The sequence below is a fragment of the Embiotoca jacksoni genome, unplaced genomic scaffold, assembly GCF_022577435.1.
Source record: "Embiotoca jacksoni isolate LCO1_2020_lvr unplaced genomic scaffold, fEmbJac1.0.p SCAF_8, whole genome shotgun sequence".
NCBI lineage: Eukaryota > Metazoa > Chordata > Actinopteri > Embiotocidae > Embiotoca > Embiotoca jacksoni.
Genome location: NW_027185436.1, coordinates 2,764,908 through 2,782,160, shown reverse-complemented (window position 1 = coordinate 2,782,160; position 17,253 = coordinate 2,764,908). Strand labels below are relative to the sequence as shown.

The 17,253-nt window shown below is 40.5% G+C and overlaps 1 protein-coding gene across 1 annotated transcript in view; it reads right to left on the bottom strand.

Annotated features, from left to right (window-relative positions):
* ksr2 (kinase suppressor of ras 2) overlaps nucleotides 1–17,253 on the bottom strand; it is a 105,431-nt gene that overhangs the window by 68,856 nt on the left and 19,322 nt on the right. Inside the window, 3 exon segments of the mRNA XM_069138386.1 lie at nucleotides 7,046–7,278; nucleotides 7,280–7,548; nucleotides 8,460–8,495. Of these exon segments, the coding sequence (XP_068994487.1) occupies nucleotides 7,046–7,278; nucleotides 7,280–7,548; nucleotides 8,460–8,495 (538 nt within the window).

The following is a 17,253-nucleotide window of genomic DNA, read 5'->3' as shown; positions in this document are numbered from 1 at the left end:
ACATTAAGAAAAATGTAATTGTCTCTTTGGTTGTCTTGGAAATGGAAACACAACAAGGCAGATTGAAAGAAAATAATCAGAAACATCTGCTGGGCCGCACTTTGTGATGTGTATTTTGAAATTGATTTTGTGCTGGATGTAATCAATCACGTCAAGTAAAGTTAAGTTAACAGAGTTTCGATGACATTTTCACTGTAACACTGGGGGATGCTTCAGTCATCACCACACCACAAACATTTGGCACTTGGCACAGGTGCTCTTTAAACCTCTCTGTGGCAAATCCCCTTCAGGGAAAATGCGTGTGGCCAAAATGGATATGTTGACAGAAACAACACGTTATCTGACAGGTGACCTCTTTTAACAACTTATAATTCCCCTGCTTCACTACGAGAGGAATTTATTGTTGAGTTTTACCTCTTCTGTATGAAGGGCAATTAAAACGTTGAGAGATTACCCCTGTTGCGTATGAACGGAGCAGGAGGAAGCCATAACCTTTGTAAGTATTCCCGATTTAAGTCGCTACATGCATAGCGAGTTACATGTGTCTTTCTGACAATTTGTATGAGCAGTTTCGGTATCACAATGGTCCTGAAACTTCAAAAGAAAGCACACATCAAATTTTGCATCAAATTTTTGGGGATCAGAAACAAGAAGTGAAATCCAGTGATTAAAGGAGAATGGTAGTGAGGATTGTGTTATTGATTGCAAGGAACGTGATTTTCGAACACACTGTGAGCAGGCATGTTGTCATTTTGGAGAAGCGAAGTGTCGTCACGCCACAGTTCAGGTCGTTTTGCACAATATTTTTCCTCAGACGTCTCAGAACGTCGCAGTAGAACTCTTCGTTGACAGTCTGACCCTGGGGGACGAATTCATGGTGCACAACCCTTCGAATATCAAATCATACCTTCTTCGGTCTTGGACAGGGAAGTTCTGACCTTCTTGACATTGAAATGCCGTGCAAAACACTTGGCCTGGCTCATTGCTCCATTGCCGTAGACTTTCTGAAGCATTTCAAGGGTCTCCAATGCCAATTTCCTGACACAAAACTCGACGTGCGCTCTCTGCTCATGTCAATGGTGAAATCGCAGATGAGCTCCATTCACATGCAACAGGCGAACTTGTTGATCTAACTTTGTATAAGTCAGTTGGTTTTAAATGAACATATAATGCATTTAAGGCCAGGCAGGTCCTACAGCAAATCGTCTTATCATCATTTCTGTTGTATAAAGGTCAATTAACTGTCCTGTTTTTGAAATATAACTGTTACATGACTGATGAAAAGTGAAAAGGTTAAAGTGCTGTGTTTTGTTCTGTGTTTGCTTAATCAAGGGAACATTTCCTTCCTCTCCTTTACAGCCTTTGGTGTTTTCGGGGTTGTTTCTCCACAGTAAAGACAATGTAGATCATATCAACCTGGTCAATCTGAGCATTTACTGACAGAGAATATATGTGACAAAAAACACAGGTATATGATCAAATAAAGTTAATAGGAAAGACATTGGAAAACCAAATCAGAATTTAAATGTGAACTGTAGTCTCCTCCTGCATATTTATTGTTAGTGTACACTGAGTGACTTAGACTAATTTCAAACTAATTATTTCACTAATTCCACAAAACTTGGCAACAAGCCTGGAATCAGCATATTTGTTTGATGCTGGGTATCAACTGTACTTGAACTGTATTTTAGATGGAACAAGTAATATTCTGAATTGTTGGGAGAGAAGGTTTGTTTTAGACAAATGTAGAAATGTTTTACAGAGACAAAACAAAAGACATGTAACCATGGAACTATCAACCATGGAACCCATTGCAGAAGTTTTCCATCTTTTTTTGTCTACCATGTAGATGATTTCACATGCTACTAATTGGGAAGATTATGCTACTTGTTAAAGTCATGCCAGGAGATCTATTTTTACCTTCCACCTATCAAACAGATTCATTACCATAGGAACAAGAACAATCTGCTCAGTATATGCCTCCAAAGATCTGTTGAAACCTGACATGTAATTTCATCCCATGACTTTAAATACTACACTGTGGATGTATTATTAAATCATCACCATTTCATTAAAAGACTATTAAGTAAAGAATTGATGCATTTAAAATCATTTTATTTACGTAATGTAATCATAGTAAACCCACAGTAAATCAAGATCTGTATTATTTTAGCTAGGGTAGGGCTTTTGATACATCACACCAGTACATAGAGTGCTTTGGCTTGCAACACGCGACCTTACCACTCGCCATAGACATTAATGCAAAAATAGCAATATTAAACTTTTAGAAAATTATCAAAATTAGTTTATAAATTATCAGACAAGAAATATTGAAATTCTTAATTTGATCCCGTATCAGTCACGTCCCTTCAGTCTCGTGCCTGGCATCCAGCTGGTGCAGTAACCCCACTCAGTGGAGGTGTCCAACATTTATTTTCACCTTACTCACGTCTCCAAGGAAGCAAATTACCAGTGAAATATTTAACTTTTCAGTCCTGCTCTAAAAATAGTATGCTAGCAAACAATAGCACTGTGCTCTGACAACTGATCAACCTACATTTGAACTCATAGCGTCCCATTAGCTTGGCACCATCAAGCCCTTCTACTGGGATCTTTTAAGGACGTGCAAGCAAAGACACAGCAATCCTTCAACGTAGCGTTATTAATTTAAACCTGATAGTTCCTCTGTTTACAAGGGGCGTGGTGATGAGAGCCTGCTCTGGATGATGTGTTGCAGGTCTGAGGAACATCATCAAGATACCAGGTCAAGCGGCAGGTGGGCAGATAGAGGTGGGGATTATTTGCATATATTCATAAATCCACAAGTACTGAATACAGGAAAGGTGTAAAGTTACATTTAAGCCTTTAAGGCATTAGGGGATCTTTTGCATGGAAACTTCTAAATATTTAAGTTAAAATAACACTGATGAGTTTTGAAAAATTTGACCAAAAACAACGAATGCAACCTCTTATTTGCAAAAAACGATATTTTTGGCATGCAAAAATGTTGCAAATCACTGTTGGAAAAATAAATATATTTATAAAGTAAACATTTATTCTTGCTCCTAAATTGTCCTTTCTAGGTATTGTTTAAATCTTTAATGAGAAGTATCTCTTAAGAAAATGACTCTGTGATGTTAATGTGCAATCTAATAATCCCACTGAGAATCATTAACATATCTCTAAAGCTTTCTTTTCCTTTGGAAAACTAAGAGCAGCCAAAAATTTGCTATCCAGATAAAAATGGCTGAAACTGAAAATAGTTGAGCACTAAATTTCTTTATCAGGAGAAAGAGGCTCAAATCAGTTTGAATGCATGACTGAAAATATTTGGACAATGTTTGGCAGTTGACGGGTGCTGAGAAAGAAGAGTCCCATTTCCCCTACAAAGGTAAAGATAATACTGAACCCATCGGTAAGGAGGCGATTTGTTCATTATTTCTATGAAAAGATAGGAACCATCCTGTGGTTCACTGCAACCTGAAAGGAAAACACATTATCACACAGACAAACACATTAAACCAAGAAGCACAGAGCTATAAAGCAGAATATGAGGGTCCATACAGGCAGACCACAGTATTTTCTTAGTTTTGCAATAAAAAAAAAAAAAAAAAAAAAGCAAGCGGGAGCCAGAGAGATATATGCCCTACCACCTGTCAAATCGATGATTTATGACATGATAAAAGATTTATGATCACTAAGCCCCGCCCCCTTTTATGACTTTTACATCCTTTCGCACGGTAATAAACCAAGGATCAAAGGACACCTCTCCTGATCAAAGACGCAGACCATGTTGGAGAAAGTCATAAAAAGGGGCGGGGCTTATGGGGTCATAAATCTTTCATCATGTCATAAATCATCGATTTGACAGGTGGTAGGGCATATATCTCTCTGGAGCCATTTTCGGATCATGATTGCAGAAACACCGATATCTGAGACCCATCTAGTGCAGCTATCGATGAAAAACACTGAAATAGAGGCTGTTACGCAGTAGAAATGCCATTAAGGTGGTCGGAAAGCCAACTTTAGAAACCATTAGCAATGCAACCTCCACGCTAAATGATCTTAATTAGTGTGTAAGGTCAAATACAGGAATATTAAACCTATTTAAAAGTTCAATATGCTTTGATTATCAGTTACTAATGCAAGTTGGTTTTCACATTGTAGTGGTGACGATACCATACACAAGAAGAGAAGGTGTCATAGTAAATCAGAATTCAATTAACTTTCATTCAAGTTTTCATGTGTAATGTAGCAGCCAGAGCTGGCTACCGAACATTAAAACATTTTATGGCATTGACTGAATAACTTCTCTACAATAGAAGAATGTCTTTTCATTCGATACTAAATTTCGATACAGATGCGTCACTCACACCAACATGTTTCCATCTTAAAACGTATAACTTTTACGACGTTTACACTGGAGTAAATCTCATCAGCATCACTGAGCCACGGCGTTTAGAAACAGCCTCTATGGCCTGCTTGTGTAGATGAAATAAAGGTTGAAACGCTTGAAACTTATGTTGGTAAATCTTACATTAGAACGCCTTATTTCACTATTTTCAAGCAAATTATCGGCCACATATCTGTCTGAGTTAAATGAGCCCCAGTAACTTTAGGTATCTCTGTACGCAACCGGCAAGCGAGGGTCTACTGATAAAATCTGTAAATTGAAGCTTCTAGTGATTCCATGTGAGGCATTTAGGGAACATCGGTAAATTGCAGTATCTAGTAATAACTTGCATGTGAAATGTTCCGGGCATATCTTTCAATTGAATAAATACAGAACATATTCTGGGTTGCACTCTCCCCCTCTAAACTGCATGAAAACTAAATATTTGTGCTGTGCTTTTTTTTCAAGTAATATTTTTAAAAGTATCATTCAGGAACTGGTACAGGTACTTTTTTATGTAATCTGATAATGTCTTTATCTCTAAATTAATGGACATAATTGAATGTTCCCTGGGCAAAAGAATGAAAATGGGCATTTACTATGTTTTCACAAAGCAAAACTTCAGCTCTCCTTCAACAGCTGGATCATCTACACAGTCTTTGTGGTGTATTATGCAGTGGTAATGAGATATTAGGCCACATCTCATTAAGATAAAGGGAAAAAATGTCTCTTGGGGTCAGAGGGTAATTCCTGGTTATTGTGTCATGGCCACAGTGGCAGGCAATTAAGCACAAGAAAATGAGGACCTGAGGAGCAGTGCGAGTTTATTAAAATCCTGAGTTTAGTAACAGGAGGCAATATGGATAGTATAGAAGGAACATGGTACCTCTAAAAAGCAGCCATTTAAGTGTAAAAATGTGTCATATTTCAAATATCATTTTCAGGGTTGCTTGCTCCAGTAAAATGTTTCCAGGTTCATTTTCATCCTGCCAGTGAAAAATACAGTTGAGGAATCTTGATGCAGGATGTTATGACATTTTTAAATTGTATGACTTTCAGGCTTCAGGTATTTACCACTGCATCAAGAAAAACAAAACAAATGGAGGCTTTGCAATGAAGTCAATTCCCTTGCATATGAAGATACAACACAAACAAGTGCCTCGTGCCAGAACTGAACAACCAACCTGATGTTTGCCAGCATCATCCTCCAACCAATTATAATGTATTATGAGAGATACTTGGCGATCAGAGAAGCCAGCAGATCTGCCCCGTCTCAATGAGTTGCAACATTTCCAGGCACACACAGGCCATTGATTAGAGCAGCTCAACTCACAGCCTGCAGTCTATCAGGGCTCAGGGACCGGTAATCAATTCTCTAATGCCGTTTGAGCCTATTCACTGCAGCTACGATCCACTCGTCACTGAAAGGACACACACACACACACACACACACACACACGGCCAACGACATAAGTGGATGTAGGCCTGTCCGCAGCCAGACACACAACGAATGTAACCCAGATGGCCATTATAAAAGCAGAGGACAACCCCCAAATATTAACTTACCAAGTGTAGCAGTGAAAGGGCACTGTCATCTAATGGCATTATCAGAATGAGTGCAGCTCTCCTGAGGCCGGCTGGTTCCTGATTACCTAGCAGTGGTGGACCCTGTTCGTGGCCAAATCGGATCAGCATAGCAGCAGACGTAGGGATGGCCAGTCAGGAACTCAGCCCGAAGGCCCCCTATCTCAACAGGCTGTTGGTTCTTTATGGGCATTGATGTCCTCTTCAGAATTAATCTGATTGGGGTTAGTGGAAGATTGTGTTCTAGTAATTCTGCTGAAAGGAAAGTGGGGTCCTAACTTCCTTTCTGAGCAACTTGGAGCAGATAGAATTAGGTTGTGAGACCTTGTACAGAGCGGAGAGGGTGGATTGTGTCTCTGAAGGTTTGCTTCAGGCAGACCATCTGCTGAAATTGACTGACCACGACTAACTTGGAAAATTGTCTTGGAGACCTTATAAAAGAGGATCATTTTGATACCCAAACAAATTGGGGAACTGACAACCATGCTGTCTTGATCCTAAATTAACAAATTATTAGGCACAATTTTACCCTTGATTCCTCGTCATCTGCCTTCAAACCATAAACAATGTCACTTGAAACACTCAAAAGGCAAAAACTGACTGGTATAAGGACATTTCAGTTGTATCATCAATACATTAATTACTCAACGTCTAACTTAATACAGATGACAAAAGTCACACCTACTGCAGAAAATGTTGAAGAGGAAATAATCAGCACACTCACATATAAGCACATTGCACAACGGCTATAACCATTACAGAGTTTGATCATATCCAGCTATAAGTGTCATACATATTCAACACATCTCAAATATAATGTGTTTGTCAATTGATTGTCACAATTGGATGAAAACAAGGCTGATTTACAAATATGAACTCGTAATCAAACAGCTAAAGAACACATTAGTACCTTTGATTTTGTTTTCTTTCACAGTTTGGAAGTTACAGCATATCTCCTCTTCAGAATTTTGGCAGTAGGGTGACACTATTTTTCCCTCGTTAACACACAAAGCTCCAAAACGCCGACCACTGTTTGCCATTAAAAATCCAGAGGAGTGCACCACTTACTTTGGTGTCTGCGTGTCCTCCAAACGGTTCCCCAGCTGGAACTCGTGGGATTTGCTGCGGTGCAGTGCGGTGAAACCCGGCAGCAGATGGATAAGCTTGCGGCTTGGCGGAGGTGGCGTTCCCGGGGCCTTCACTTTGTTCCTTCGCCGCATTGGGGGAGTACCGGGCGGGGTCATGGTGTTGACCACCAAGGGAGTCCGAGGAGGTGTGTGGCCAAAATGCCTCTGGCGGGGGTGACGGTGGCAGAGAGCGATGACCAGAGTCCAAGGGAGGGAAGAACCCCATAGCAAGGTTGTCGACGGTGAGCCGATCGGCGTAGAAAGGGGGGGCCAGGGCCTGGGGGCTGTGGCACATGTGCTGGTTGTACTTGGACTGGACTTTGGGGCTTTGGGAGAGCTGGAACCGGATCCACTGACTGGCCTCTGGCTGGCACACCGGAGTGTTTTCTTTGCCAGATTCAGAGGTGGGCCACTGGATGGACCAGTCCTGTTTTGCCTGGCTCCCTGTTGAAGGAGCATAGAGATAGAGACAGCAAAACATCTGCTTATAGCATGCATAAAATACATGTTTGAAGTGTTCACACGTAGTACAAAATGATATGTTTTCTTTGTTATCTGTGGTGGTATCTAGTCATGCAAATAGTTTTGGTTTAATTTGCCTGTTTTGAGATAATCTACCTCCACATACTGTATACCATGGAGATAAAATGACATTTTGTTCCTGTTGCTCACATTTCTAGAAACAATCTCACGGTTACTCTACAAACGTAATATTCTTCAGTGGAACTGCTTTATAATGGGAAATGATTCCTTATGAAAACTGTTGAAAATGTGTTCTTATGAACAAAAGACATCATTTTAGTGAGTATCTCCATTGTAGAAATCTCAAACTAAAACCGCCTGTATGTCAAGATAGCACTTAGGTTAAGTGAAAACAAAAACAAAAATTTTTTAGTAATATGGGTGAACATTTGTGCATAATATGGAGTATCAAGTTTAACTAAATTGGTTATTGCCGTGCAATTAATACTAAAAACCCCATAAGTGCCATTTCTTGATTGCAGCAGTGGGAGTAATCCTGGCAGCAGGCAGACGTACAACAAGCTAATATGATCAATTTGGGTAATGAAGAATTGACTTTGCTGTTATCTGATGCGAACATATTAGGAGTGCAGTTGGTGTTCAAATATGCTGATGTGGAGCAGATTAAGCGTCAGTGGATGAGGACGAGAATGAGAGAAATGGAAGAGTGCGTGAAAACATAACGGGGCAAAGCTGCATGAGTCATAAAAGAAAACTGACTTTTATCGAAACCAAACTTTCAGTTGAATGATAAAGAAGGAACAACAGAGGTAAAAAACTTGAAAGTGAGCAGCCAAAATGAGTGTTTTTGAGCTCTGATGACAATACTTTACCTCCGTTACTGTGCAATTTATCCTCCTCAAGTTGTTCTTCAGAAGGAAACAACAAAAAAAAAAGAATGTGTTTATTGATCTCGCAGAGAAACAGCTGAAGTACTGTGCAATATACGCGTCTTTCCATCTGCAGTTATGCAAACGGCTGTTCAGCAAAAACATATTGTTGGTAGAATTGATCCTGGATACATCTGAGCAGCTGCAGTCTCTCATGCACGACTGAGTGAGTGCGGGCACAATTGACCTCACAATCTTCAGAAACTGCTATTGACTGCCGAGCCACAATTAATAGGTTTTGGTCAACAACCCGGCACCTCTTTTCTTTTTTTGTTTTTGTGTCATTATTTTTCTTCCCTGTGACAATGTCTCTGAGGAACTATAACCATGAAAAACACAAACTTCAAACACAATATCAACACCAACAACATCAAATGAACCATGAGAAATATCTTTCGTAAAAGGTCCCAGCTGAATTGCAAAACTTGGAGACGGGAGGACGAGTGGGGTTAGCCAGCAGCCTTTCCTATTCTGTAACGGTACGAAAATGAGGCCGCAAGGAACGATGAGAACGATGAGTTTGTGGGAAGAGACAGCTGAACAGACACAAGGGACATAATATATGTAATTTTCAATGTTCTCATTTTCTTTTTTTAAGTACTTTAAGTCATCTTGATGGTGGTGAGCTGGCATGGGGCTCTTACATTTATTTTCAACAAACAGAGTTTTGAGACTTGTTCATTTGCCAGAGGTCATGTTAAGCGCTTCTGAAACAAAAAAACAACAACAACGACAATAAAAACACTGAAACGGTGGTGCAGTTCACATCCTGATAAAACAGCAAGTGAAGGCAGTTCTGTGCGCTCTCAAAGACATTGAAGGTAAAGGTTAAGATTTATGTTTAGTAAAACAAAGTGAGCCCCATGTGGTCACATCCTTATGAATCTTTTTCCTTGAGAAGTGGGAGGACTCTAATAGTTCCTGAAGTAAATGTCCAGTTCATTCCAGTTTGAGCACTTTAATATTAAAGTCTCCCGGTTGAATAATACAAAGGACGAGCAGTAAACATGTATTTTATTTGATTTTATACACTTCATTAATCCCCCAGGGGAAATTTCTTCACTACAGCAGGGGGGGAGCTGCTGCAGCAGGCTGCCACTAGCACGGCGCCAGGTAACCTGACCTGAGGTGCATGTTTTTGGATGATGGGAGGAAGCCGGAGAACACGGAGAGAACCCACGCAAGCACAGGGAGAACATGCAAACTCCGCACAGAAAGGCCCAGGACCGGATTCGAACCCGGAACCTTTTTGCTGTGAGGCGACAATGCTAACCACTGCACCACCGTGCCGCCCTTTTTAATAAAGTAAAGGGTTAATGCTGCAGTAGCTCTAACAAACCAACTTTAAGCCGCCTGGCCAACACCAAACAGCAAACAGACAAAGTTAGAAACTGAAATTTCTGGTGAATTTGGCAGCTAAATCAGCCCAGTATCACCTCAACGCCTGTAATACACCTGTGAGTTCACGACAGGATACCGTGTCAGTGTCACGTTTTGCCACACCTCATTTTAACCCAGATCACGATCTTTTCCAAAACCCCACAGGAATTTTGGCCGAGAGCACCTTACTTTTCACACCTGAGCGAGGCAAGAGTCATGTAATGTATTTTTCTAAGGAACTGGTAGACATCATAAGGTAGAAGAGTGAATTAGGCGAGCATTAAAATCCTAATTCTACCCAAATACTTATCTCCAAGCTATCCAGGAGACTCCAGGAAACACTGATAAGAACTTTTAAATCTAGATTTACAGTGGTAAAATATGTATATCATAATATCCCAATGTCACAATGTTATATGTCATATTTAACCTACCAAACAGCAGCAAACATGAGAACGGCTGTGAAAAAAACACCAAAAAAAACCAACAACATAACATTACAGTGGACCATGTCAAAGATAAGTTTCTGCTCTCTGGCTGATTATTCTAATGAATGAACCTGGTGTTGTCTTGGTTGTCATGGAAACCAGCTGGTTTTTCAGCACTGCATGGCACATTGAAAGCCTTGCCTGAGATTCTTAACATTGACTGTTGATTCCAGAAATATAACTCTAATTTGTAAGAAGTGATCAGGCTGAATATTACACCCTGTTGACAGGTGTAATTCACACCTGTGGAAATTAGTCAGCGGGATCTCTCGAGTCCAGCTGTCACCGTCGCTCTGGCCTCAGTGTCGCTGCCTGAGGACCACGCTTCCACTCATGTCTGAACCCACATCTCACTCAAGAGTTCTCATCCGCAAACGGAGGAAAAGATGAGGGGGATGCTCAATCAGGCCTCCTTTATTAGCAGAAATGAATACCATAACAGGCCACTCAGACATGTTAAAGTTCAGTTTGACCCCACACGAACATTAATCAACAGCCACAGAAGAGTTCACACCACTGACATTAGAGATGGGAGGCAACAGAGAGCTGATTGCTTTCGGACAAGTCGCAAGGTGATTCATACCCGAAACACAATGCGCCAATTTGTACTGTACATTTCATTTCAATAGGTTGTTTTTAAGAAATGCCAGCCAATCCCTATTGATTTGAATTATGAGCTTCCCTGCAGAAATTATCCTCTCGCATGAGGCTGCCTCACTTAGAAATACTTTTGACAGCGCTTGTCAAGCTGATACCCGAATGAAATTTCTCTGCAAGAGAAGCAGTGAACTTGAATCACACTCACGGAACTGTTGCTTCAAGTAATGAGTCAATTCATGAAGCACACTAGTATCTTAGCAACTGCTTCGGAAAAATAGTAACAGGACCTGACTTCTGAATTTCTTGTTTCACATAATCTCACCTAAGTAAAAGCTCTCTGCTAAATGAGACGAAGATCACAGACTGAGCTCAACCCCCTTTGAGAACTGTGATTTAAGTTCATTTGTGCCTTGTGCTTGTTAGACTGGAAGTTTTGGAAGTTGCTCTTTGTGGACAAGTTTGATATAAAAATATGCATATATTAAGTCTAATTTATCACAACTTTTGAAGGCTAAAAGGCATTTGGACAGAGCTTTACCCTGCTGATATCATAGCTTGACTATCCTCAACCACTTTACACAAGAGCATTCCCACCGTGCACTTAAATTTAGATTATCAAAGAACATTTCTTACATTGTTGCTCATTGTCTTCAAAATGCATTAAAAATATATTTAAAGTTTATCACGGTGTAAAATTACCAAAATTCATTTTCAACCATTTTCAGCTGTCAGTGATGATGGTTCTATGAACAGGCAATCAATGTCCCATTCCCCAGCCAAGTCTAAGTGGCATTAAAGGAACATTTTAAATTTAATGAGCTCAAACAGTGTCTCCAATATTGAAACGTGAGTTTTAAGAATTGTATATGAATCTCAAAGATGAAGAAAGAATAAGTTGGACATTAGTTATGTGGTGAGATTTAAACGTCTAAAACTTACAAATTAACATTATCTTTCAGTTTTTGGTTTGTTTTGTTGTAATTTTGAATGCTGTAACGCTAATTCCTAAGTGCGGTGACTTGTCATCACTGTGAGGTTCGCAGGCCACAAGAGACAAGAGACAAGAACTAGAGACAAGGAACTAGTGAGGAAATAGATACGCTTATCAGGAAACTGTTACATGCAGCCGAACTGTAATCGCATCGAGGAGTTTTACATTAATATGTGTGAGCAAATTCAGCCAACGAGACACAACACTCTAGTTTGAGCTTAAAGTAAAAATAACTGATGTTTTACTATTATTAGAAAATACATGAAATGACTGTAAAATAAATATGAGTATGTGAAAGGGATGAACTTCGAGCTGTATTGTACGTTTCAGCTCGTTATTTAATATTTCAGTCTAAACAATGTCTTAACTTCATTTTTTTTACCCAAAACATACAGCTGTTTTTACCACACAGAAAAAAAACTGTAAAAAGAAACCACCACACAGCACACATGGTTAGAGACTGTCGTTGGTGAATATGGTGGAGCACTTAGCAGCCAAACGGCCATATATTTCCCTCAGGAGACCAAAAGCAGAGCTAAAGGAGAGAGAGGTTTGATTTACTTTGCCAGGTGGCCAGACCCCAAATGGATGTTCCTCTGTACGTGCTGGATGTGTAAATTAGAAGCATCAAAGTTAATATGTCAGTTCGCTGTTCATGACTTGTTTCCACTGCCCCTCATGCCAAAAAGAAGCTGTTGGCTACAAAAACTAAACCTACTGTATATTACCTGCCCACTGCTAAACAACACAACACCAGACAAAGTCAGCTGGTTAGCACAGTGCAGCAGTTAGCAGCTAAAATGTCCCTCAGGATATGCAGGAGAGCAACACAGAGCCAACATGAGACTGAATATTAGACTTAGATTTATAAAGTGGCCGGAAACATGACTCTAAACGAATGATGATGTTGCTCCATGTCTGCCAGAAGTTGAAATAATCAACTGGTTCATAGCAAGTTTCTCATCGCCTATTAACTAAGAGGATAATTTGTGTTTCTGCTGCCCATAACTGGTCAAAACTATTGCATATTTTATATTTAAGGTAACCCAGCATCACAACAAAGCATATAATACACCCACCACGCCAGTAGAGGGCAGTGTGACGGAGGGCCTCGCCTCTGCGTGAAATGTAAACGTACATTACATGATACAGGAGATGTTACAAATGTCAGGTGAGGGAAGTCACTTTACAAAGCACTGAAGTTTGTAGGAGGCATAAAAAGAACTGGCTTTAACCCCGGGGAACGGAGTTCAAGTCAGCAAGAAAGTGATGTATATTTCTTCCCAAAAGAAATTGCAGACCAAGTTGTTTTGGTGCCTAACCTTAGCCAAGTGTTTTTCTTTTCACAAGAATAATCACGTGTTGTTTCTTTCCCAAACCTTACCAATGATTAGGCAAGGCAAAACCATGAAAATGACACACTGCCTTCTCGTGTACTGGAGGGTGTCTTTGGCCTAATACCAAGTTGAACAACGCAAGGTGAGGCAGAGCAAGTCTATTTACATCGCACAATTCAAATACATTAGTTATTCAAAGTGCTTTACAAATGAGCAGATGTTAAAGTCAACATATATTTTTCACAATCCTCTTTAGATATTTATAAGAGTATTTGTTCGGGAAATCCAGATCAGATCAGATTTGATTGATGTTAAACAAAAAAAAAATCAACCAATAGTCATCAGATTTTGATTTAAAAGTAATTGAATCCTAAAAGGTGATTGGAAGTAAAAAATACAAATGCTAAAGTATCTCGTGTTAAACGATCAAAACTGTTCTAACTTTAGCAGGAAATGTATTTGGAAATATAGGATCCCTTTACTCATGAGTAAATATGTTTTCGTGGCCTTAAACAGATATTAGTGGTTATAAATTAAGCAAATAAACATAATTCACAAAATGTCAAACCCTTGTTTTAACAAATCCTTTTATGTTTCCCCTTTTTTTATTAACAAATGCAGAGTTTGTGTTTGTGCATAAATGCAGGTGTAATTGTGGAGCCACTTCCCGATCAATCTTCCATTCTCTCCTCTCACCTGAGTAACCCAGCATCTCCGCATCAGCTGCCCAACCAAACAATGCACCTGAAATATTTACGCCTGCTTCTCTTCTGCAGTAATTAATGCAAATAGCACAACACCATTAATGGGGCAATCTTAACATGTAGAGGCTTTGAGAAAGGCAGATAACAGCCTCATAATTGGACTAATTACCTCTAGATGTGTTGCTTCTTCAGGCTAAATGGCAGTGAAATGCCACTGGGACAGTAGCTGTTCTATCTTGCTGCCACTTATAAACAGGATTTGGTGAAAAGGGCAACGGGCTACGTTCAATAGATGCAGTGTTCCTCTTTAATCTCGACTCTTTGGAGTTGGGGGTCTGTGGACGTTCTTGCAGTGTAATCAGTGGGACTCAAAGTTAGACTCTGCTAATTAGTTAACAGCCAATAAGACCACGTAGGGGTGCTCAGGAAGACGAGTGTTGGGGGATCGGTCAATGCTTCTTCTCCTCGTTTTCCTTCCCCGTTGCATCTGCTTTTTTTCCTCTCGCCATGAGGATGTTTCTTCTTCACCTCCTGTTGTCATCACCTATCTCTCGCCCTCATTTTCACTCATGTTATTCTTCGTCCTTCTTCCCCTCCCACATACAATCCCCTCCCCACTTTCCTTTCTTCTCCTCCTCCGATTCTCTCTTCTCGCATATTCTGCGCCTCCCTCTCTCTCTGCCTTTCTTCATCTCTTTTTTTTTTTTTTTTTTCTCACTGATGGCATTTGAAGCCAATTAGGTGTTTATATGCATGCGAAGCTGTCTCAAGGCAGGGCACGGGAACGTTCCTTTCAGCTGGCAAAGAGCACAGAGGAAAAAGCACAGAGGAGATGTGTCGTGCTTTGCAAAGATCAACACTATTAGCCTGATCAACACAAGGATTCATATTCAAGAAATTCACATGTGAAAATGTTTGTATATGACTGTCTCATCGAGTGTGCGCGTGTGTGCGTGCGTGCGTGGACTAGTCTAGAGGGGCGGGCTGGATAATGTGTGTATATTGCGGCACAAAGACCGGCCGGCTGCCTCCGAATTGTATGACTCATCCTCATTGCAACTCGTGGACTGCAATCCCAAGAGCCTGTAGTGAAAAATTCTATTAACTTGCATTAGTTTCCTTCCTCCACCATTACACCGCGGAGGAACATACATTCACTTATTATGCTCTCTATTTCTCCGGTTACGTGATATCTAAACTGCCAAGATTGTAAAGTATACGAATGTTCACGTCTGCCAATTTTAACATAATTCCTGGTGACTCATAAACTGGAGCAACATAAATCTGTAAATCCTTCTCCCTGCTTTCATTCATGGTGGTTGAATATATATATATATGTAATTTTGCAACAACCTCCAGATTTCCAAGAGGAAACCAAAACTCTTTAAAAAAAAAAAAAAAAAAAAAAAAAAAAAGACTAAAGACGTGGGAACATCCTCCGCTTCTTACTTTACAGTCCTGAATGCTCCCATGTGGCGGTTTGACCTTTAAAAATATTTGCACATCTTCTCTTGCGTTTGTGTGCGTTGGCACACAGGTAGGCCACTCGCGCCATCCCGCCGACACGCGCACACACAGATATGCAAATGAAGCTGATGTGACACATCTCCCTCTCCATCTGGGTGAGAATATGAAGAACGCTGCTGTATTTCTCTCGGCTGAAAGTGCCTCTCACCGCCCAGTGTGGTGTTGCTGTGGTGCATTCACACATCTCAAGCAAGCCCCCCCTGTCAGAGAGCCCATTAGTGGCTGTGTGCGGCCAGACCCTGTCTTTGGAGAGCCGGAGCGAGAGAGGAGGGGAGGACAGGGAGGGGACGGAGGTCCAAGCCATGATCGGAGAAGGGAGGCAGAGAAGAGAAAGACACACAGTAAGCAGGGAAAAAGAAATAAAACCAAAGAGCCCAGGTCTTCACTGTGAACTTTGGTCATGTGACAGCAGGTGGTCGAATATGGATGAAGATCAGATCTCTGAAAACTGTTCAAAGATGGGTTATAAGGTCAGATGTGAACGGTATACGTGGTCTCTAACTTCATTTAGTCTATCCTAGCGCCTCACTTTTAATGAAATTCATACTGCAGTGTTAACATGGGGGAAAATATGAGATTCAATCTATAACAATTATTTTAAATTCAGAATTTGACACTGAGGGGACTTTCCTAACTATGTATTCATTGCATTTCCTGTTGCTTTATCAGTAAACAAATTTATGAATCCATAAAACACGACAATTTTATTGCTACCATCCAAATCAATTAATGCTGACTACAAATCTAAGTAAATTAAATGTCCATTAAATGAAAGCAGACATAGAAGACATAAAACTAACTGTGCTGCAGGGATAATCATGACAACAATCTCGGAAGTACTTTGAGTAGTGAGGCAGGAATTGAGAACATTTCTTAAGGATTAGCTCTACACCTATTACGCTTAATGATTTTTGAATTGATGTTCACTTTAATTTGCTCAAACTTCAGTTCTTTTTAATGAATTAAAACAGTCAACGCTGTGACCTGCTTGTTAAACAAAAAAGTGGATGATAAAAGATCTTGAGACCAGAACAGACACTGTTTGAAGCGGAAAACAAAAAAAACATCCCAGTGACAGCCAAGCGCCAAACAAACCATTCAACACCTTAAGGTCACTTCTGGTGCAAGGCAGCCCCCGCCCCGGAGACGGACACTGGGGTGATGTGTGATATTACATGAAACCACTGGGTGAATGGACACAGACAAGAAGCTGACCTTCAGTTAAACCTCTTCATGCTGAGCTATAATGTAAGAACATTGTACTAAAGATCTTAACATGTAAATATGTTAAAGGACAAGCACGTGATCCAGTTTGGACAACTTGGCATTCTTTATGCATCGAAGTCGAGAGAGATTGAAAACTGTGAAGTCCTTGACAATGATGGCGAAAGTGAGCTGGTCTCCAGTGACGCTTAAACGCCCGACTGGTCTGAACCCAGCTGGACCGAGGCATGGCCGACTGAAACCGCCTGACTCATCCTGTCGGGGAACATGTGCCTGTCTGTCTGTCTGTCTGTCTGTCTGTCTGTCTGTCTGTCTTTCTGGACAACGTACGCAATCAAACCAATGAGACAAAAATACGAGGAGGAAGTTGGAGGATCTGACAAAAGAGCACAGAGAGCGACAGAGTTTGACTGTTTGAAGAGGAGAGCTCATCATTAGCCACCTCACAAAGAGCCAGCATGGTTTTAAAGCTGTAACAGACCTGTT